This window comes from Ornithorhynchus anatinus, chromosome 18, assembly GCF_004115215.2.
Source record: "Ornithorhynchus anatinus isolate Pmale09 chromosome 18, mOrnAna1.pri.v4, whole genome shotgun sequence".
Lineage (NCBI taxonomy): Eukaryota > Metazoa > Chordata > Mammalia > Monotremata > Ornithorhynchidae > Ornithorhynchus > Ornithorhynchus anatinus.
Window position 1 is genome coordinate 7,232,344 of NC_041745.1, and position 21,106 is coordinate 7,253,449.

The following is a 21,106-nucleotide window of genomic DNA, read 5'->3' on the forward strand; positions in this document are numbered from 1 at the left end:
GTTTAGCACCCAAGGAAACAAAGAAACCAAGTCCACCTTGAAACCCTTCAATCTCAGACGTTCCAACCGGCACTTGTGTTCCCACAGCATCAGTCAGGGCAGTTCCAGATGGCTTTCACCTCTGGGAACAAGGCCGAGGCCCAAGGAGGCCTCGAGCCCTTGGGGAAGCCACAAAAAGCAGTCCTAATATTTTAATTTGTGTTCCCCTCTTTCAGTTGTCGAGTGGGCATGGGTTGGTGGTAGACCCTCCGGTCTAGGTGATGTTATGAATGAGAAGTGGTCAGACCCATTGTTTGCCAGCGAGATGCTCAGCATTACCTCTGACACCCAGCTCAAGTTCAGGATAAGAAGTTTCAGGTTACCACCTTAAGTAGTCCCTGAACTTTGGATCCTTCTTTCAACCTAGACTGTACTGTGGAGGGTGCTACTAAGCGTTGTTTTACCACCAAAAGAGTGGGTGGTGAAAGGACTTCTTTATATCGTCGAGCTGTAGGTGCCTATTAAAGTTTATTAATTGCTCCCCATTCCTTTGAGGGCAAAACATGTTGTAGGCGTGTCTAGATGTGATACATTTGTGGAGAGGATTTACATATGCGAAGGAGGAATTGCATATTTTCAGAGGGTTGGTTAAGAATGTCAAGAATAGACTCAGTATTTAGACCAAATTAAGTAATTAGGCCACACTAAGAAAGGTGATCTTTTAATTCAGTTCTTGCTCAAATATCTATGGATTCCATAATTCTGGATAAAAGTGCATGCCTGTTCAGATTTTTTTCACATCTGATGCCAGATATTTGGGTTATTTTTTAAAAAAGCTATGTAATTAATCAAATTAAGTATTTCTCATTTACCTTTCTAAAAAAGAGTAGCAGCACAATCAGTTTATTTCATCATTTAAGGGCACATCCTGTTCCATTTTCATTCCTAAATATATAAGTTACAAAACAGAGCAGAAGGCTCTTCAAAAAAGGGTTCTTTTCAACTAATCAGTTTTAAAATTATAGGTCCTGTGAGCCAAGTGTCTTAATTTTGTTCATGCCCTTGTTATTTGGAGAGGGTTTAAATGAGCCTCTGCCCTCTCCTGGCATGTCCCAGAATTATGCCTGCCAGGGGCTGTGATAAGAGGCTCCTCATCTTTATCATTTATTTATTGAGCATCTGTTTTCTGCAAAGCATGGTAATAAGTGCTTGGGAAACTATAGAAAAACCACTCAGTTGTGTTCTCTGCCCTTAAGGAGCATAGAATTTAATATAGGGGGAAGGAAGCAAACTTACAGAAAAATATATTGTGTTCAATAAATACCATTGATTAATTGAAAATATTTAACAAAAAATGAATACTGCTACTAGAAAAGGTAAATGTTCATATTCAAAAAATGTGTTCTCAATTTGCTCTGGCTTTGAGGAGTGGTAGGGAAACATCTAAATATTTATTTAGTCCCCTTTCTCCAACTGTAAGACAAATAGCAGAAGCAGAGGGAATCACATAAATAAATAAATAAATCATCATATGATTTAGTAAACTCATCTTATTGTACCAAGTGCTGTTTTGGATTCTGGGGAAAATAACAATAGAGTTTAGGATTTATATAGTATTCATTCTTTAACATTGGAATTTCAGAGCTTAATACAGTGCACTGCACATAGTAAGCATTGTACAAATACCATAAAAAAAAGTAGAAGACATGATCCATTCTGTCATGGCAATCACAATTTGAAGTGAACACCTGCATATATTCTCTCTCTCTGTCTCTCTCTTTCTCCTCCCTCTCTCTCTTTCTCTCTCTCTCACACACACACACACACACACGAAATTCAGCTCTCAAAAACTGCAAATTATCAATGGTATTTATTTAGCATTTACTTTGTACAGAGCATAGTACTAAGCGCTTGGGAGAGTACAGTACAACAGAGTAAGTAAACATGATCCCAGCCCTCAAAGAGCTTACAATCTAATGTTAAGAATAGAGAGAAGTAACTGGGAAAAAAAATTAAGAAGCAATTCAGTTCAAATTGTCAGTTGTCTTTTAGCAGCCTTTGCCTGCCTAGGACCTCCAAGACTCCAGTTTTCTCTGCCATCCACTTTGTTGGATCAGAGGCTGCTGGACCAACTCCTTGTTGCTTCATCTCCGGTAGTGGAGGCCACAGTCTCACAATCTCTGCCTCTCATTCCTCCAGGCCCAGAACCTCTGGTGTCGGAGAGAATCCAGACCACATTGTTATCTCCTCGACTCATTATCCAAGTGGGCTTGAGCCCAGACAGATTTGGCTTGGAGCCAATCTGGCCAGTCCTTTACAGTCTCAAATCTTCTGTGGAAGCCGTGGTCTGGCCACACTGGGCTGGGGCCAGGCTCTACCACCTCAGTTTTCATTGATCTGAGCTAATGGAACTAATTTATCATTTATGAGGAGTCCCCTGTGTGCAGGGAGGTGACCTGAGCCCCAACCACAGGCTTAAGTTCATGGGTCAAGCAGTCTGCCTTGAGCAGTAAGTTCAGTCAGTGATATTTACTTGAACACGTACTGTGTGCAGAGCACTGTAAACCCTGGGGAAAATGCACTGTAGTAGAGTTGGTAGACACAACACCCACAGGGAGCTTACAGTCTGCAGGGGGAGAAAGACATTAAAATAGATTACGGTTAGGGGAAATGGAGTATAATATTTACAATCAATCAGTCATATTTATTGAGCGCTTAATGTGTGCAGAGCATTTTACTAAGCCCTTGGGAGAGTATAACAGAGTTGGTAGAAATGTTCCCTGCCCACAATGGCTTACCATCTAGAGGGGGAGATAGACATTAATATAAATAAATACACTGTGGTTATGTACGTAAGTGCTGTAGGGCTGAGGGAGGAGTGAATAAAGGGTGCAAATCCAAGTGCAAGGGCGGCAAAGAGGAAATAAGGGCTTAGTTTGGGAAGGTATCTTGGAGATATGCTTTCAGTAAGCCTTTGAAGGTGGGGAGAGTGTGTGTTGGATATGAAGAGGGAGAGCATTCCAGACCTGAGGTGGGACATGGGTGAGAGGTCGGTGGCAAGAGAGATGAGATTGAGGTACAGTGAGTAGTTTGGCAGTAGAGAAGTGAAGTGCATGGGTTGTGGTAAGAAAGCGTTTATGTGTTTCACTCTGTAGGTCCCTCATGGTTGATGGTATTTGGTAAGCCCTTACTATATGCCAAGCCCACGGGTAGATACAAGATTATCAAATTGGACACAGTCCCTGTCCCCACACAAGGCCCCTCAGTCGAGGAAGGAGGGATAATGGGCATCGAAACCCCATTTTACAGATTGGGAAACAAGCACAGAGAAGCCAAGTGATGTGCCCAGGGCCTCATGGCAGGCAAGCGGTAGGGCCAGGATCAGAATTCAGGTCCTCTGACTCCCAGGGTCATGCCCTTTCCGTCATCCAAACACAGAGATTCAGAACTGAAATGTGAGCTACTTTGGAGCAACTCTGGTTACATTTATAATGATAGGGTGATATAGGGGTTTCTGTGTCTATGCTTGCTTTATAAACAAAAACTCTTCATCCCTCCTGAATTTCAGCTTCTTGCCCATAGTGGTCCCTGAATTATTTCTACTGAATGCAGAAATTAGCTAGAAAAACCTCTTTTAACTTGAGATCCTGTCCAAGCATTGAGTTTTGGAGAATTTAAGAATATGTTTTCATGGAATCTGTGATAAAATTATGATTAATATAAATACCTGAAAATGCGTGTCTTCAATATGTTACAAGCATTAACTGATTAGCCCAAGTTTATTTTTCTAAGGTAGATACAATATTGGGGCATTTGCATTCTACAGAAAAGAAAAGTTTTAGTTAGAAATGGCTCTAATGTTTAGATTTCTATTTCTCTTGGAAGGCCAAATTGTTTATGGGGTTAAAATGTACATTATAAGGGTATTTTCTTTAACTTAAGTCTGGTCTTTTCAAGGCAAAAGTCCAAGAAAGTAAGGCTTGGATCTTGTGGCCAAAGGTTTGACTCTCCAGTAAGGAGAGTCTTGCAATTGAAGAATCATCATCTACTGTATAAAAGTAGGGAGGTTCTCAGAATTTAACTCGTATGACTCTTTGCAGAGACCCATTTAAACTTCACTCCCCAAACAGTTGGAAAGCTTTAGCACCTGCACATGGGTTGGCAGGTGTGTCTGGTGAGCCCCGAGGGTTTTTTTTTCCTCTGCTTCATAATTTTGATTGCTTGATTAGTTTTATCTGAAGATGCCAATTTGAGACTGAAAGCCCGGTGTGGGCAGGGATTGTCTCTCCTTATTGCTGAATTGTACTTTCTAAGTGCTTAGTACAGTGCTCTGCACACAGTAAGTGCTCAATAAGTACGATTGAATGAATGGATGAATGGGGCCGGGTTGCAAAGAGTTGCTCAGGTGTTCAGTTTCCTCCCCACCCTTCATTAGTGAAAAATGTGCCTTGACGTATTCAGATTTCTGCTTTTCTGCTTGTTCTGCTGTGTGCGGGCATGGCGTGGTTTCCCTTAAAATGACTGTTGTTTTCAAGACTCCAGCCTAAAAGTAATCATGCATTGATTTTGTAGAGCATTCTTATTTTACCAAAACACTTTCACATTGCCTCAGTTCACCTCACAACCTTTGCTGTAGAAGAGAAAGCTATTAGCCCAGGTGTACAGAAAAAGAAAACCAAGGCATAAGGAGTCTGTTAGTGACCTAATGTTGGTATTTGTTAAGCGTTTACTATGTGCAGAGCACTGTTCTAAGCGCTGGAGTAGACCTGAGATAGAACCCAGAATTCTTGACTCCCTTACGGTGTGCTCTTTTTGGAAAACTGTGCTATTGCCAAAAGACCAGGAGAAACTTTGCAGTGAAAAGAACAAGATGGGGAGTCTTGGAGTCCTGGGTTCTAATCCCAGCTTTTGCCACTTGCTTGCTGTGTGATTGTGGACAATTCACTTTGTTTATCTTTGCCTCAGTTTTCTGATCTCTAAAATGGGAATAAAATACTGTTCTCCTTCTTGCTTAGGCTGTGAGCAGGGGTTGGGTCCGACCCCTTGGCACAGATAGTAAGCACTTGACAAATATTACTGTTATAACTGAATTTTTCAATATGTGAAGTATCCTCAGTGCTGTGAAGCATATATGGAATGTAATAGGAAAGGAAATAATTCTTGGCCCCTTTTTCGAGTCAGTGCGAAATCCGCATACTTAAGTGTTATTTTTAAGTGTTAAGGTTTAACATGGTAAATACTTAATCCCAGTAAGTAATTTTGCAGAAGCCCGAAGCGTTTCTGCGGAGAGCTGGGTGAGTCTGTCCCCCAAGTAGTCAATGGCTTTTCCCTATTCATTGAGGTCAGCTAAGACACTGTGTGACCATCTGAAAACCTACCCATTCCTGGGTTATAGCAAATGGTTAGCGAACGGGGGGAGGGAAGAGAGGTGGCGTGGCTACCTGACAAAGATGTACATTGTCACTGAGCCCGTACTGTGTCAGTGGTCTTTATGGAGAGCTTATCATCATTCATTCATTAGTGGTTATTGAGCGTTTTCTGTGCAAAGCACTGTTACTACGCGCTTGGGAGAGTACAATATAACAACAAACCCATATCCCTGGCCATATCGAACTCACACGGTATTAAGCAGTTGGGAGCAAGCCTCCCAAAGGACAGAAGCCTCGGCTGCGGAGATGGAGTGAAAATAAACAAAGAGTCACTCCCAAAATACTTTCTGCAACAAAACCGCCAGCTATCAAATGGGGGTGTGTGTATGTGTGTGTGTACTTATTGACACATGCGGATTACGATGTATAATGTCCCTTCTGCTTGTAAAGAGCTTCTGTTTTCTTAACTGTCAAACGACCCGTAATTTCCAGATGGGGGTTTAATATAAGCACGAAGTTTGAGGGTGGAGGCGAAGCCAGCTGGGGTGCGTTTTTCTTTTTCCCAAGTGCAGATCAGGAACCGCCTTGGCCCCCTCCCCCCCCCCCCCGCCGGCCGCACAGCCCGGGGGCGGGGGGAGCACGGGGGGGAGCAGGGCCGGGTTTTGGCAGGAGGGGGGAAGGGGCAGGGCCGGGGGGAGGGGGCGGTTTGGTGCGGGGCGATGCGGGGCGCCCCGCCGGGCAGGTCCCCCGCGCCTGTGACGTGTCCCCGGGGCCGGCGGGGCCAGAATGAAAGTGAAAGGGGGGGCGGCCGGGGGTGGGGAGGAGGAAGAGGAAGAGGAGAAGGGAGGGGTGGGGTGGGGGCGCCGCGGGCCACCTGAGCCGCACCAGGAAGTGTGGGAGCAGCAGGAAATGCCCGGGTGGCCCGCTCTGCCGGACGCCGGGACCCGGGCCGCAGCCGGGGAGAGGCCTCGTCCGCCCGCCGCAGGTGAGCCCCGGGGGCCGGGGGGCCGGGGGGCCGGGGGGCCGGGATTCCCCCCATGCACCTGCCGCCGGCGCCGGGCAGCCGAGGGAGGCGGGGCGGCCGGGCCCCGGGGAGGAGGGGCCGTCCCACGTGGGCCGCCCCCGGGACCCTCCTCCAAGCCCCGCAGCCCGCGGGGGACGGGGACGGGGACGGGGACGGGGACGGGGACGCTTCCCGGAGCCGGGCCGCTCGGACCGCACGGCCGGCCGCGGGGCCCTGCGACGGGGACGGGCTCTCGGCTGCCAGTCCTGTCGCTGCACCTGCTCACCCTGCTGACCTCCTCCTGCTTCCCTCTTGCCTCCCTCCTCCCGTTCCCCTCTTGCCTCCCTCCCCCTGTTCCCCTCTTGCCTCCCTCCCCCTGTTCCCCTCTTGCCTCCCTCCCCCTGTTCCCCTCTTGCCTCCCTCCCCCTGTTCCCCTCTTGCCTCCCTCCCCCTGTTCCCCTCTTGCCTCCCTCCCCCTGTTCCCCTCTTGCCTCCCTCCTCCTGTTTCCTTCTTGCCGCCCTCCTCCTGCTTCCTTCTTGCTTCCCTCCTCCTCCTCCCCTCTTGCCGCCCTCCTGCCCTCCCTCCGCCGCCCTCCTCCTGCTCCCTTTCTGCCCTCCTCCCCTCTCCCCGTGCTTCCCTCCTCCGCCCTCCCGCCCCTCGTGCCCCGGCGGGGGAAGACTTGTGGTTGGACCCATTTTCCAAAACAAGGACCCTTGGCTTTTAGGTGATTTAGTGGAGCAAGGGGAGGAGAAGGCATGTATCTTTATTTTGTTGGCAGGCTTTTGCCTACTCCATTTTTTTCAAAAAAAATCTCTCATCTTGTATCTGCCTTGTTGACTTTAAGTTTCAAGCAGCTTTCTTCCACTGAAGTCCTTGGGAATGATTTATTGGCAGGGGGAGATGTTTAGGGAGACGCGACAGCCGGAGTGGGTTACTTGAGTTATTGAAATTAAGTGGTTTGCCTTGGGATGTTGGATAGAGTAGGGAGGAAGAGTCCAGTTCCTTGATTCCTTTTCCAAGAAGTTGAATGTCAGTTGGCTGAGGTAGCGTTGCCGGGACTACTGTTAAAATAATTGAGACCTGCCTTTTTCACCCCCTTTCTTCCCTTCTCGACTCCGTGTCCAGTGGGTGAAGTACAGAGAACAAATGACAACTGTGGGTTTTGAATGAAAGGTTTGAGGAGATATATTGACTTAATTAAAGACTGGTGTAAATGTATCCTAACGGGCAGTGGTGTGTAAGAAACCTGAAATAACAGCCGTGGGTTTAAAAACAGCGATGGGCGCCGGGGAAATCCAGAAGTCTTACAGTTAAACTTAGAAAGGCTGTTTTCTTTCTTTTCAATCTGTTGTGTGTTGAGCAAGATGTATCCAGAAGTGTGTCTTAAAAGAGATGACTAAACCCTGAGCTTTAGTCTGAAAACCAGGGAGGGTCCAGTTGCTGACCAGAAATCCTCAATTTTTTTTTTTTAAAGTTAACTGAATTTCTAGGTTACTTTATATTTTACTCCTGCACTATATGGGGCTCTTTTTGTCCCTTTCCAGTGAGTGGTTGGGTTATTTGTGAAGTGAACACTGGAAAGTGAAATGAGTCCTCTGCCAAAATATCTGTTCAAGGTGGGTTAACTACAGACCCTTAAATATTACATTGGGTATTCATGAAAACTTACCTTGGGTGTCAGTGGACAAAATGGGACCATGGGTTATGCCCTGACCCTAATCTGGAAATTGCAAATAGGGAGTAGCCAGTTGAACTTGAGAAAAGCCATTTTGGCATTGTTAATATCACTCCAATTTTTCTCTGGAAAAGTGGAACTGAGGGGTTGGTAAAGGTAAATCACCTTGTTGGCAGAATCACGATGAGCAATTCATAGAATCGTAGTACCAGAAGGGCTCTCCAGACATCATTTCCAGGTAGGTTGATGGTAAGTTCCTTGGGGGCAGGGATCCTTTCGACCAACTCTATTGTATTGTATCCTTCCCAAGCCCTTACTGCTTTTGCTCTGCACACAGTAAAAAGCACTCAGTTGATACCACTGACTGATAAATCATTCATTCCCTTCTTATGGTTTCCAAAGGTGGAGACCCTACACAGCCTCCCTTGGTTGCCCACTTAGTGTATCTATCACCCCAGTAGTCGGGATGTTCTTCCTTGCATCTAACCAAAATCTCTTCTGCTTTATTTTAAACCCATTTCCTATTATGCCCTGTTCTTGAAGGAGTTAAGTCAATCAAATCAGTGTATTTATTGAGAACTGTGCAAAGCACTCTATGAAACACTTGAATGGGTAGAATAGAGTTAGAAGTTAGGACTCCCACCCTCAAGAAGCTTACAGTCTAACAGGGTAGAGAGACACAAAAATAAAGATATCTTTTTCATATATATCCAAAAGATGGTTATGAAGATGAGAAAGTGTTTAAAGCATAGGGTCAGTCGATGTATGCAGAAGTCCTAATTGGCACGTGAATGCTGAGAATCTAGTCCCTTTCTTCCTAAGCCACTTTCCTTTTTTGTCACTCTCTACCTTCCTCAGTTTCGACACACCACATTTCAAATCTGGTGACCAAAACTGGACCCCAATTGCCCCAGAAAGGGCCTGACCAGAGCAGAGAAGGTGCAAATGTTACTTAGCAACTCTTGCATACCATACTCCCACTGGCACACTTCAGGACACCCAGTTCTATAATTACGCTAGGGTTGCATCCTGTGAAACCCCATATCAAGGAGAACTGTGCCAGTATTACCTCTTCTAGTGCCATATGCATCAGCAAAAACTGCTTCTTCACTAGGATGGCACCTTGAGCCCAAGTAGACACATTTTGTCAGAAGGACGTTCCCTAATCACTTTTTAGCCAAAGCACATGGTGAAAACATGCTTGATGGCAGATTTGGGAGTACCTCATTGGCTTCATATAACAGTATTATGTTACTCACTGGCAGACAGTTTCTGCTTACTTCTGACCACCATGTATTTTCCTTCTGAATATGTGGCTGGTAGTTTTTCCCCTCCTTTGCTTTCTGACTGTTAAGTGCACAGTCAATTGAGAAACAGCGTGGCATAGTGGATAGAGCCCGGGCCTGAGAATCAGAAGGTCATAGAAGGTCATGGGTTCTAATCCTGGCTCTACCACTTTGCTGGGTGAGCTTGGGCAAGTCACTTAAAACTTTTCTGTGCCTCAGTTATCTCATCTGTAAAATGGGGATTGAGACTGTGAGCCCCATGGGGGACAAGGGACTGTGTCCAACCCCACTGGCTTGTATCCATCCCAGGGAAAGAGCTGATTAAGCACCTTAATGGTATTTATTGAGCCTTTCTATGTGAAGAGCATTGTTCTGAGCACTTGGGAGAGTTACAGTGCAGTAGAAGTGGTAGATACGTTCCAGGAATTTTTGGTTGTGAGATGAAAAATGGGTATCCATGCAATCTTGCCTTTTTTTAGGACCATTTTTCCAGCTTATTTCAATATTTTTTAAATTATTATTTTCCACAGTGCTAGCAACCCTAGCCAGTTTGCTGTTTTCTGTAGATGGTCAAGCATGTTCTCAATTATTTCTTCCAAGGCAACAGTTGAAGCATTAAAATAGAATTGATCCCAAGAATAGTCACTGTGCCCCATAGCCCTCCCCCCACCCCAATGTGATACCAGACATTGGTGCTGGCTACTTTGGTGCCACTCTTGAGCCAACTGGGTAGCTACCCATCACAGATCGTGGTAACTTTCCTAGCTTGTCAGTGAGAATGGCACAAAGCCTTGCATCACATGTCTAAATAACTTTTCCCTTGATCAAGGTTTTTAAAAAATGAAATGTCTTTACCACTTCCCCATTTAAAAGAGAATTTTACCTGTATTGCAAGGTGCACCTTTCACCCAGATCAAATGGTAAAATGCCACAGAATATGGCAGTTTTGGAAGGAGTGTAATCCAAACACTTAGGACAAAAGCCAACTGTTAGAGACAGTGATGTTCTAAAAACAGTCACTGTTAAGTGTTGACTATTGAAGGAAGACAGAACCTTTCTTGATAAACAAGGTTGAAAACTGGGCTATTCACTATTGAGTGAATGCAAGTTTGCAGCTGATTGAATGTATGGCTTATCATTTAGCTGATTATTGGAAATATCAATTGGACTTTCATGTTATTTTGCTTGAGCATTATTTTGTTTGACCATATAAGTGAAGAATTGCCCTGGGAAGTAATGGTGTTAGCTTTTGAATGTCCAATGCGTTTTGCCTAGTTCTGTTCAAACAGCAGAGAAATTGATGGTGTTCTGCAAGGCACCAGTTCCACAGAAAAAAATGACAAGGGATTGATGGGTACACATTTGACAAGAGGAAAGAGATGTGTGTCTGTAAGTAAAAATGTTTATTGCACAGTTAGCTAACAGGCTGGAGCATGAATTGAAGAAAACAACACTTGAGGCTACTTGAAGACAAGGTGTGAGTCATTTCATGATGTTTATAGAGCACTTTCTCTGTGCTAAGCATTGGACTAAGTGTTTGAGAGAAACAGCGTGGCCTAGTAGAGCGAGTACAGGCCTGGAATTCTGAAGACGTAGGTTCTCATCCCAGCTATGGCATTTGGCTGCTGTGTGACCTTGGGCAAGTCACTTCACTTCCGGCTCTTAGAATAGTGCTTTGAACATAGTAAGCGCTGAACAAATACCATCATTATTATTCTCTGGGCCTCAGTCTCCTCATTTGTAAAAGGGGGATTCACTACCTGTAGTCCCTTCTACATAGACTGTGGGGCCTGTATGGGACAGGGTATAATAATGTTGATATTTGTTAAGCGCTTACTATGTGCCGAGCACTGTTCTAAGCGCTGGGGTAGACATAGGGGAATCAGGTTGTCCCACGTGGGGCTCACAGTCTTAATCCCCATTTTACAGATGAGGGAACTGAGGCACAGAGAAGTTAAGTGACTTGCCCACAGTCACACAGCTGACAAGTGGCAGAGCTGGGATTCGAACTCATGAGCCCTGACTCCAAAGCCCATGCTTTTTCCACTGAGCCACGCTGCTTCCACAGGGTATGTGTCTGACCTGACTGTCTTGTATTTAATACAAGCACTGTTCTTGCACTTTGCACTTGACTATATACGCATAGTTGAATGCATTATAGCATATATTTAATAAAAATCTGCAGTGAAATTAGCCAGTGACTTTGGTTACATCAGAAGACCCTGTGATTTGAAACGATAAAGCCTTATCCTAAAAGTCATGGATCGCCCTGTGTCCTGAAAGGCACAATGACTGTAGGTCTCAAAATTCTCCCAATCTGAAGTTGAGCAGAATTATTTTGATATTGTATCTAGTTTATATTTGACTAGATGAGATTGCTTTTTTAAGTAACTAAAGGCACTTGGTTCTTTCAGGACCAGTTTACTCATATTGTGTTAGAGCTGAAATTTTACACAACCTTGAATGCACTCGATAAATATTAATCAGAAAAATTCAAACTCCAAATCCCTCAGAGGCCATAGCAGCTCCCCATATGCTTGTGTATTAGGCAGTGTAATTCAGTAGTAATTTGAATTCCTGAGCACATTACACGTAGGAATAATGGAAAATGAGCAGTGTGGCTGAGTTACTGATGCAAAACCTGTTTCGATATGAAGCAGGGCAATAGAGATTGCATATTTTGACTCTCCAAATATTAGTCTGTGACTATCTTTGTGAAATTGTGGGTTTTCATGGAAAGAAATAGAGTGACCAATATGTATGATACCATTAGATCTCCTCTATGCTGTAAGCTTGTTGAGGGCAGGGAACATGTCTACCAACTGTTATATTGTATTCTCCCAAGCGCTTAGTACAGTACTGTGCACACAGTAAGTGCTCAATAAATATGACTGATTGATTTGGTACTGCCTTATTGCCAGGCCATCACTAGTAATGTCAAGTGAAGAGCTGAGAATACTTCAAGTAAAAACCCTACATTTACCTGGAATATCTGTTTTGACCTAACTGTAGTGTGATTATGCTTATGATTTTCGTTTTCATCTTAGTTATAGTTGCCAGGAAGTAGCTGAAAATGATACCTGAATGAATTGGTATTTATTAATAATTTCCCTGGTGAAAATCTACCAACTTGTTAAAGCACTATTGTAAATTAAACTTGAGGTATTTATTGAGCTCTTACTGTGTACAGAGCACTGCACTAAGGCCTTGGAAGAGTACAGTAAAGTAGACACCATCCATGCTCTCAAGGAATTTACTGTCCCCAAAAACATTTTTCTAATTATCTAGTGCTTTATGCAGAATAAGTCCTTAGGATCTGTAGCCCAAGAATTTCAGGGCACTTTAAAAAAAAAATATCTTGAAAGCATAGACAGATTCCATTTATTTACCTATGTGACCTTCACATTTGCCAGGGATCCTGGCAAAAAAATGTCAGGGAAGCAGCTAAACCAGTGAAACCTGTTTTCCCTGATGATGATGATGATGATGACCCTACTTTCTCTATTGTCCTAAGCAGCCAGGATTACCTTCCCAATTTTATAGGATAATCTAGGGGATGGGGATGGGGGCAGAGTAGGATTAATAGATCAGAAGGGAAAAGAGTGACACAGCAAGACAGTGTTTATTAGTCATCTTTCCCCCACCTGAAGGGCAAGCAAAAATAGCACCCAATCTCCTCATCTAATTTCTGCCCTCAGCAATCTTTCTGAGTGTGATTTGTGATACCTTTCCAGCTGTTTTCTTGAGATTTGTCATAGAACAGAGTTTTCCGAAGCTCTGCTGCCGCAGAAACTGGAGTCTCCATTTCTCAGTAGCTCACTTAATGAAGGCTAGTTCTTTCTGGCCCATATCCTTATGTTTCAGGGACATAGACACTCAGGCACTTATCCATCTTAAGAGTCAATGAAAATAGTGTGGGTGAAAAGTGTGGACTCTTCAAAAGAGACATGATAAAATCTGCTGGCAGGAAATTCCTGTGATAAACATGGTGTTGGCCCTTCCTCGGTGATCCATTGTTGATCAGTTACTTTTTTAGGTGACTGGATGGAGTCTCCCACCAGTAATGGTGGGTTAGCCTCAGTTCTAAGGTGGCCATTTTAGGCAGAGAGAGCAACATGTGGCCATGGGGTAGGAAGGGAAAGGTTGGTTTCTCTCCTCTGCAGAAACAGGGAGAGGGCTTACCCTTTTCCTCAGTGATTCTAGGGAAGGGGAGGAGGAGGCAGCATGGCTTATTGGAAAGAACATGGGCTTGAGAGTCAGAGGACGTGGGTTCTAATCCCGGCTCTACCACTTGTCTGCTGTGTGATCTTGGGCAAGCTACTTAACTTCTCTGTGCCTCTGTTACCTCATCTATAAAATGGAGATTAAGACTGTGAGGTAACCTGATTACCTTGTACCTACCCCTGTGCTTAGAACAGTGCTTAGCACATAGTAAGTGCTTAACAAATACCATAATTATTATTATTATTATTACTTTGCAGCTCTTTATGGGTCAAGCCTAGAGCTCACAAATGGTCCCATGACTAGTTGCCCTTGGCCTATAAAGTTGTAATAATGCTTGTGACATTTGTTAAGGGCTTACTGTGTGCCAAGCACTGGGGAAGATACAAGATAATCCTATGGGATCCAGTCTTCATTCCACATGGGTTACACAGTCAAAGGGAGTCGGGAACAGGGTTTTAATCCTCATTTTGCAAGGGAGGAAACTGAAGCCCAGAAAAGTTAAATGACTTACCAGAGGTCACTCAGCGAGCAAATGGCAGCTCTGGGTTTAGAACCCAGGTCTCCTGACTCCCAGGCCTGTACTCTATCCCCTAGGCCATGCTCTGTAATAATTAGGTGGCAGTTACTTTCCAAATAGATAGCATCTTTCCCCCTTTACCTTTCTCCTCTTCCCCAGAAATCCAACCTTTACATCTTCCTTCCTAATCGGAAACCTCGATTTCAGAAATGCGTTCTACATCTCCAAAGAGAGATGCTTGTTCAGAGCCCTAATTTTCATTTGTGACGGTGACTGTTTCCAGCCAACAGGAGACACGGTTGAAGGTTTCCTGCCCAACAGAAAACTGATTTCTGACTGGGCCATGTTGGCAGGGCAGTGTACCGGAACAAGCACGGGGCGTTAGAATGGTTATCTCTGTTTGCTGGCAGAAGCTCCTCTGCGAAGGTTCTATTGTTAGAACGCTTGGGATTTTTGAGCATTTTTTATTTTCCTTTTAGAGTGCAGCGCAACAACTGCTTCTTGAAGAAACAAAGGAGACATCTGAAAGGAGGCCCATCAAGAAGAGCATTATTCTCATAAACTTTGTGGGCTTGGTGGTCTACAGAAGGCAGTAAGAATATCGTGGGTTAAGGACCAGAAGCGCTGGCAGCCTTTATTAAGAGTCACAATTTGAGTCTTAATATCTGCAGAGAGAAACCAGTTAAATGGCTCCACTTCCTGCAGGAATTCGCTTCCTTACATCGTTCACAAGAGATCAGTGGTGAGTTTTTTTGTTGTTGTTTTTTCCATGGTATTTGTTAAGAGCTATGTACCAGACACTGTACTAAGCGCTGAGGTAGATACAAACTAATCAGGTTGGACACAGTCCTTGTCCCACATGGGATTCACAGTTTTAATCCCCATTTTACAGATGAGTTAACTAAGGCACAGAGAAGTTAAGTGACTTGCCCTAGGTCACAGAGTAGACAAGTGGCGGAGCCAGAATTAGAACCCAGGCCCTCTGACTCCCAAGCCCATGTTCTATTCATTAGGTCAGGCTGCTTCCAAGCTCTATGCATTTGTGAAGAGTCATGGGGTTAGAAATGGAAAAGGAGAAGAGCTTCTGTAGCAGTTACTGGGATTTCAACTCTGGGACTCCTTTTCTACCCATTTTCACTCGTAAAATGGGATTTCTTGATCCCTCCCCGGCCACCCTGCCAGAAAATCAGTTGTATGAATGGCAGTTGATCCAGTGTAAAGAGTTCGGGTCTGGGAATCAGGAAAGTTGGGATCAAGTCCCAGGCCCACCTGTGGCCAGCTAATGAGAGTAAAGACCATGCATGCCCTTCGTAAAGAGCTGTAGCGCTGCATGCTTATGTGCTCATGGCACTGTGTGCCCCAGCAAGATGTGATTGACAGGGAGGAGAGAGTTCCAGTGACACTGCATGAGCCACTAGCCCTACATTCCATATCTCTGTGCAAGTTTTCAGCCCTGAAATCCCAAGACCAAGGATCCAGAAACTGCATCATCCTCGCCCCTGCTGCAGGGTCAATAAAAGCACACCGAAATCAGCTTTGCTCATTTGCATTGTAGTGATTTGATTCTGGTAGCTTGAGATGCAAATTGGGCCATGTGCTATCTTTTGTGTTGCTGTAATAACCATGGGCCCTGCAGGAGAATGGTGACAAATTACTCCCAAGAACACAACACTCTGCTGGTGTTTGAAATAAATGAATTTAATCTTAAACTCGAAATAGTGGCCAACTAGAAAAGGAATTATTGTAGACATTGGGTTCAAGTAGCAACATTCTTTCAGGGACCTCAAAATCACTTACAGCTGGTGACTCTATGATCCTCCTGATACTGAATTGTAGGGCTTGGGAGGGAGTTTGACAGCAGATCCTTATGAGAAAAAAATCTGATTTTTCTTTATATAGGGACCACGTGACTGAAGCAAGTTGTCCACAGCACTGAAACTAAAACCCAGTCCTTCTAGCTTCTAAGATCCCAGCTTCCTCCTTAGACAAATCCCACTGTCGTATAGGTTCTGTACAGAGTGGTCTTATCATGCTCTCTGTCTCTATCCTCCATCTCTACACACACTTGCAAAACGTCATTAACTTTCTAGCTTGTTACTAGAAGTTTCTAGATATACGTTGAAATTCTCCCTATAGCACCATCCCAGATTTTGCTGCCAATACCCCTGCCCAATTACACCTTGGAAACATGCTTGCATATGAGTTGGTAAATCCCTGGTGGCGCTAATAGTGGGTCAATCAGTCAGTGGTGTTTATTGAACACCCACTGTGCGCATACAGAGCACTGTGCTAAGTGCTTGGGAGAGTACCATACAATAGAGTGGGTAGGCACGCTCCTTGCCCACAAGGAGCTTACAGTCTAGAGGGAGCTTTATAGTCTAGAGGTGATGCTAAATTTGGCTCTGTCCTCTGCCATCTTAGATTTCCATACACAAACGCGAGCACACTATAAATTGAGGGCACACCAGTGCATCCATGGTGTTAGGAAAGAAGAGAGGTGTGCTCTCTGACTTTGGCCTCTTAGGTATGTCCCTCAACCTAAGAAAAGAGAAGGAAGCCCCAATTAACAGAAAATAGCTTACCCAAGGCTCTCTTGAGAATTATTCATTATTACCCCAGCCTTCCAAAGAGAAGAATGCTTGTTATTGTTGAGGGCTATTTCTTTCCTGCCTCCTAGTTATTAGTCACCAAAATTATTGTGGTGACCTTTTTTATCAGGTCCTCATTTCAGGTCACCAGTGAACCTAATTGTTTCTAGTTCTTATTAAGATGCATTTAATTGGATAGGAACTCCCTCATAATTATTTGGTGAAGTTATTAAGCACCCATTCACCCATAATAGCTGGGATGGTGTTGCCCAAAGTGAGATAAACAGGGCCAGACCTTCCCTCTGGGAGCCAGTGCTCAGGGAGAATAGTGGCATCGTTTCCTCCCATGAGCTAAATGACCTCATCTAAAAATGTTGTTCGGCAGGTGGATAGGCCCGTTTTTTGATCTTCCTGAAGTAGGTGGGAATGGAGGGTATGCCAGTCCCTCCTCTGTCATAGAACGCAGCCAGCGTGACTGGAGGCCTATTAAGCAAGAGCTTTCCTTGCTATTTAACCTTGGTCTGCTAACCTCAATAGGATTAACTGCTGGAACTAAGGAAAACTAAGAACGGCCCTGCAGTCTAGGGCCTTTTTACTGATGCATTTCTCTGCTCCATTCTTAAGGAAAAATGTCCAGCAGGAGAAACTCTTAGGTCTCTTCTGACCCTTTTCCTGTTGCATGAATAGGAAGGGCTGCATTGAAATGAGAGCTTTTGTCCCCCAAATCTAAATTAATATCCTAGGGGGAAATTATTATACATTTAAAATATAGTCTACACCTAGAATCACCGTGACTGTCATCTGACATTTATTGAGTCTACTGGGGCAGAGCTCTAGGCACCTGGGAAACATACAAAGGAAGTAAAATATCTATTCCTCTATCCTCCAAGAACTTATTACTTAATAGAGGAAACATTTGATATAATTGGCAGTAGAGTTAAATATGAGAGAATCTATATAAATAGTAAGCCTGACGGAATGAATAAATAAAGCAGGTAAACGAAGACCTTGAGTGGCTGATGGAAGGGCAGGGCTGTTGTAAAGTTAAAGGCTGCGGTTGGGGGCGGGGTGTCTGAGTAAGGATGTGGTGATCTAGAACCTCTAGATCATTTCATTTCTATGTTTTCAGCATCTTTTCCCCTCCACCTCAGTTCCCTATGCCCCCGAGTGCAAGATGCCTACTTCCCTTGAATTCCTTTAAAAATGCATCTAAGGTCTGATTGAGCAGATAAACTGTTTGAGTAGGTAGCCTCATTACTGCAGCCTCCTTCTGTTGTTAGAACTGGGTGGCAGGCCCGACTGTGATCACTTGGAAAGTTAAATCTGGGCAACCTGACAACATCTGATTCATTTGGAATACGTCAACTTTCTTGTGTGCTTTTCTGAGAGGATGAAAAAAGGACACTTTTCAGAGTAAATGAGACTGATAGATGAAAATGGTATTATGAGAAAACCAGTGCCTTCCACTTGTCCAAACTCACAAATTTCATTAATAGTTGGAAAGCAGAGGTACCTGCAGGGTCATTTTTGAGGAAATAAAAATTTTTTCAAGTGATGGGAACATTTTTGTGTGTTCAGAATTGCCTGGCCTATTTTTACTCCCTTGCTTGTGCTAAGGAATTTTAAATCAGGAATAGAAAAGGAAAAAGATGTAGAAAATAAATGTAAGAAAGACATAAAAGTTTATTTGCTCTCTGAGGCCTAAAAGAAATAGAAATAACGAGAATTCTTGATAATTTAGAGGCAGTGTGGCCTCGTGGAAAGAACATGGGACTGGGAATCAGGAGACCTGGGTTCTAATTCCTGCTCTGCTATTTGCCTGCTATGTAACTTTGGGCAAGTCAAATAATAATAAGTACTTAAGTGCTTACTGTGTGCCAAGCACTGCACTAAGCACTGGGGTAGAAATGAGATAATCAGGTTCGAATATAGTCTTTGTCCCCGACGGGGTTCACAGTCTATGCCTAACTTCTGTGCCTCAGTTTTCTCACTTGTAAAATGGGGATAAATTGTTTTTCATCCTCCCTCTTCCACTCTCAGCCTGTGTGGGACAGGGACAGTGTCTGATCTGATGATCTTGTCCAAAGGCTTAATGAATAACATTATTGTTATTATAGTTATTTATTGGGCAGTTGGATTTTCTTTGTGTTTTTTTACAACACCGCCAACAGAACAGATCCACTATCGTATTTTTAATACAAAAATTATAGCTGGTATTGGATGTGAGGAGTTTGCTCTTTCCTGTGATGGGATCTGAAAAAAGGACATTCTTGGGAACTGGATTTTTGGAAAAAGAGACAAATACAATCAGTTGTAGAGTATCTGTGGGGTATTTTGTATCAACTGGAGATAGCAGTGTCTCATTAAATCTGGCTCCATCCACACAGACCATTCCCGGGGCCAGAATTTAGTGGGACACTGATGTTGGTTTAAGCAGATATATGTGCGAGCAACAGGAAGAGGTGCAGTATCCACTGGCTCTTTCCTCTGAGATGACTGTTGGAATCAGGGAGATTGAAAACTGCTTGGGTGTCCTCTGTGTGCAATTTTCTTGTTTTTTTGCCTTCAGCTCTACAGGCCTCATTTTGCAGTAAATGTCCAAAAGTTTTGGAGTGAGAGAGTAATTCCTGGCTCTTGAAGCCCTCACAAGTTATACTTCTGGCGGGCCACATGCAGTCTTGCACACCAAAGCAAAACAGGGACGGGTTTGGGAATACAGATAATTTACATTACAGACTTTCTCTAATTAAATGGCACTTCTTGTTTTGAAGTCAGAAGAATGTGTACAAATAGCATATAAAGAATCATATGATCTAGGGGAGAATGGTTCTTAGAATCATTCTTGGCTGACTTTTTTTTCTAAACCTAAAATAATATCTGTGATCATTGGTCACTACATAATAACATATTTGCATTTTTTGTCATTCCTAAAATAGCAAGCCTTGTCCATGTGGGTGAACATTATGGTAAGCATTGTAATAAATAGTTTTCAGCTTTAAACAACTTCTATCTTTGAACTGAGGTAAAAGAGGTTTTGTCTTAGATTTTTAAATGCAGGGTACATAGATGATGCTGAATATAGAATTTAAGAAAACAATGTGGTGTTGGAGGAGATAAACACATTTTTGTCTCCTGCTTACTGTTACAGGTACAGGACTTTCATTTTTCTTTTGACCTTTTGGCTGTATGCAAGCTTCCACTTATCTCGGAAACCCATCAGCATAGTTAAGGTAAGAGGCAAAAAATTCCTTTGCTTAAGTGTCCTACTTATGTACTACTCCATCAAGGAAATAATCTTATTATTCATGAGCAGGAAATAAAATCAAGAATATTTTGGAGGGGAAATTTTAAATATAACCTTTTTGACATTCTTTTAATAATAATAATGGTATTTAAGAGCTTACTATGTGCCAAGCACTATACTAAGCACATGGATAGATACAGTATAATCAGGTCCCACAGGGGCTCATAAGTAGGAGGGAGAACAGGTTTTGAATCCCCATTTTACAGATGAGGAAACTGACACACAAAGAAGTGAAGTAACTTTGTCCAGGGTCACACAGGAGGTAAGTGGTGCAGTCAGAATGAGAACACAGGTCCTCTGACTCCTAGGCCTGTGCTCTTTTTCTCTAGACCATGTTTGCCTAGAGTCCTAATTTTAAAAAATTACAGCTTGTATTAAGGGAGACTGCAAAATATTAACTGATTTGATGAGTTTCCATTTCTCTGACACAAAATCTTGGAAGATTGCAGATCAATAAATATGGTACTTTTTTTCATGTTGTAAGAGTCCCATGCAGAGCATAATTTTATTTCTACCACAGCATTCAGCACAGTGCTTGGCACATAGTAAGTACTTAATAAATACCACAATTGTTATTATAATTATTTAGCCCTGTTGCATTTTGACGGTATCATTCTTGTCTACATATTCAAATTTATACTTATTCTGCAAACTGAACATCTGCTGCTAGAGTAATTATCCATGTATCCCAAAAATGTTATAACATCTTTATATGAAAAGTATCAAAAGGACTATCTACTCCTCTGTTATATTCATATTTCTGAATCTATGTAATTCATTTTGAATCTTGGGAAGATAGGCCAGTGTATATGTAACCCTCAAAAGGTGAAACGGAAACTTCTAAGAGCATGTAAACCCAACATCTTACCTTATTAGGAGGTAAAAAGACCAGTGTGGTAAAATCTTAAATATATTTTACAGAGTAAGGAACATCTTGACTTTTTGGGGAGTTGAGGTGGGGCTTTTATTTTGGAAGGGACAAAGAAACACCAAAATTTTGTTTTCTGTCAGTTTGCTGCTACTGAACTAATGCTAAGCACTCCAATTACCACTCAGGCAACTAAGATCATTGACATCATTGGCCAGGTAGTTGGCTTGCAACTTTCACTTGCATCTTTCACTTGCCCTTCCCTGCTCTTGCAGTTGACTCTGGAGAAATA

The 21,106-nt window shown here is 43.3% G+C and overlaps 1 protein-coding gene across 4 annotated transcripts in view; it reads left to right on the forward strand.

The window, feature by feature from the left end:
• The window catches only part of SLC37A1 (solute carrier family 37 member 1), an 84,345-nt gene that overhangs the window by 18,218 nt on the left and 45,021 nt on the right, over nt 1-21,106 (forward strand). For 3 of the 4 annotated variants that reach the window (XM_029046720.2, XM_029046718.2, XM_029046722.2), the window contains 2 exons: nt 14,534-14,796; nt 19,791-19,872. In XM_029046720.2, coding sequence (XP_028902553.1) covers nt 14,741-14,796; nt 19,791-19,872 — 138 coding nt within the window. In that variant the 5' untranslated portion in view covers nt 14,534-14,740. Of the gene's footprint in view, nt 1-6,254; nt 6,334-14,533; nt 14,797-19,790; nt 19,873-21,106 lie in introns of those variants that run through there. The other variant, XM_029046723.2, reaches the window with a different exon arrangement.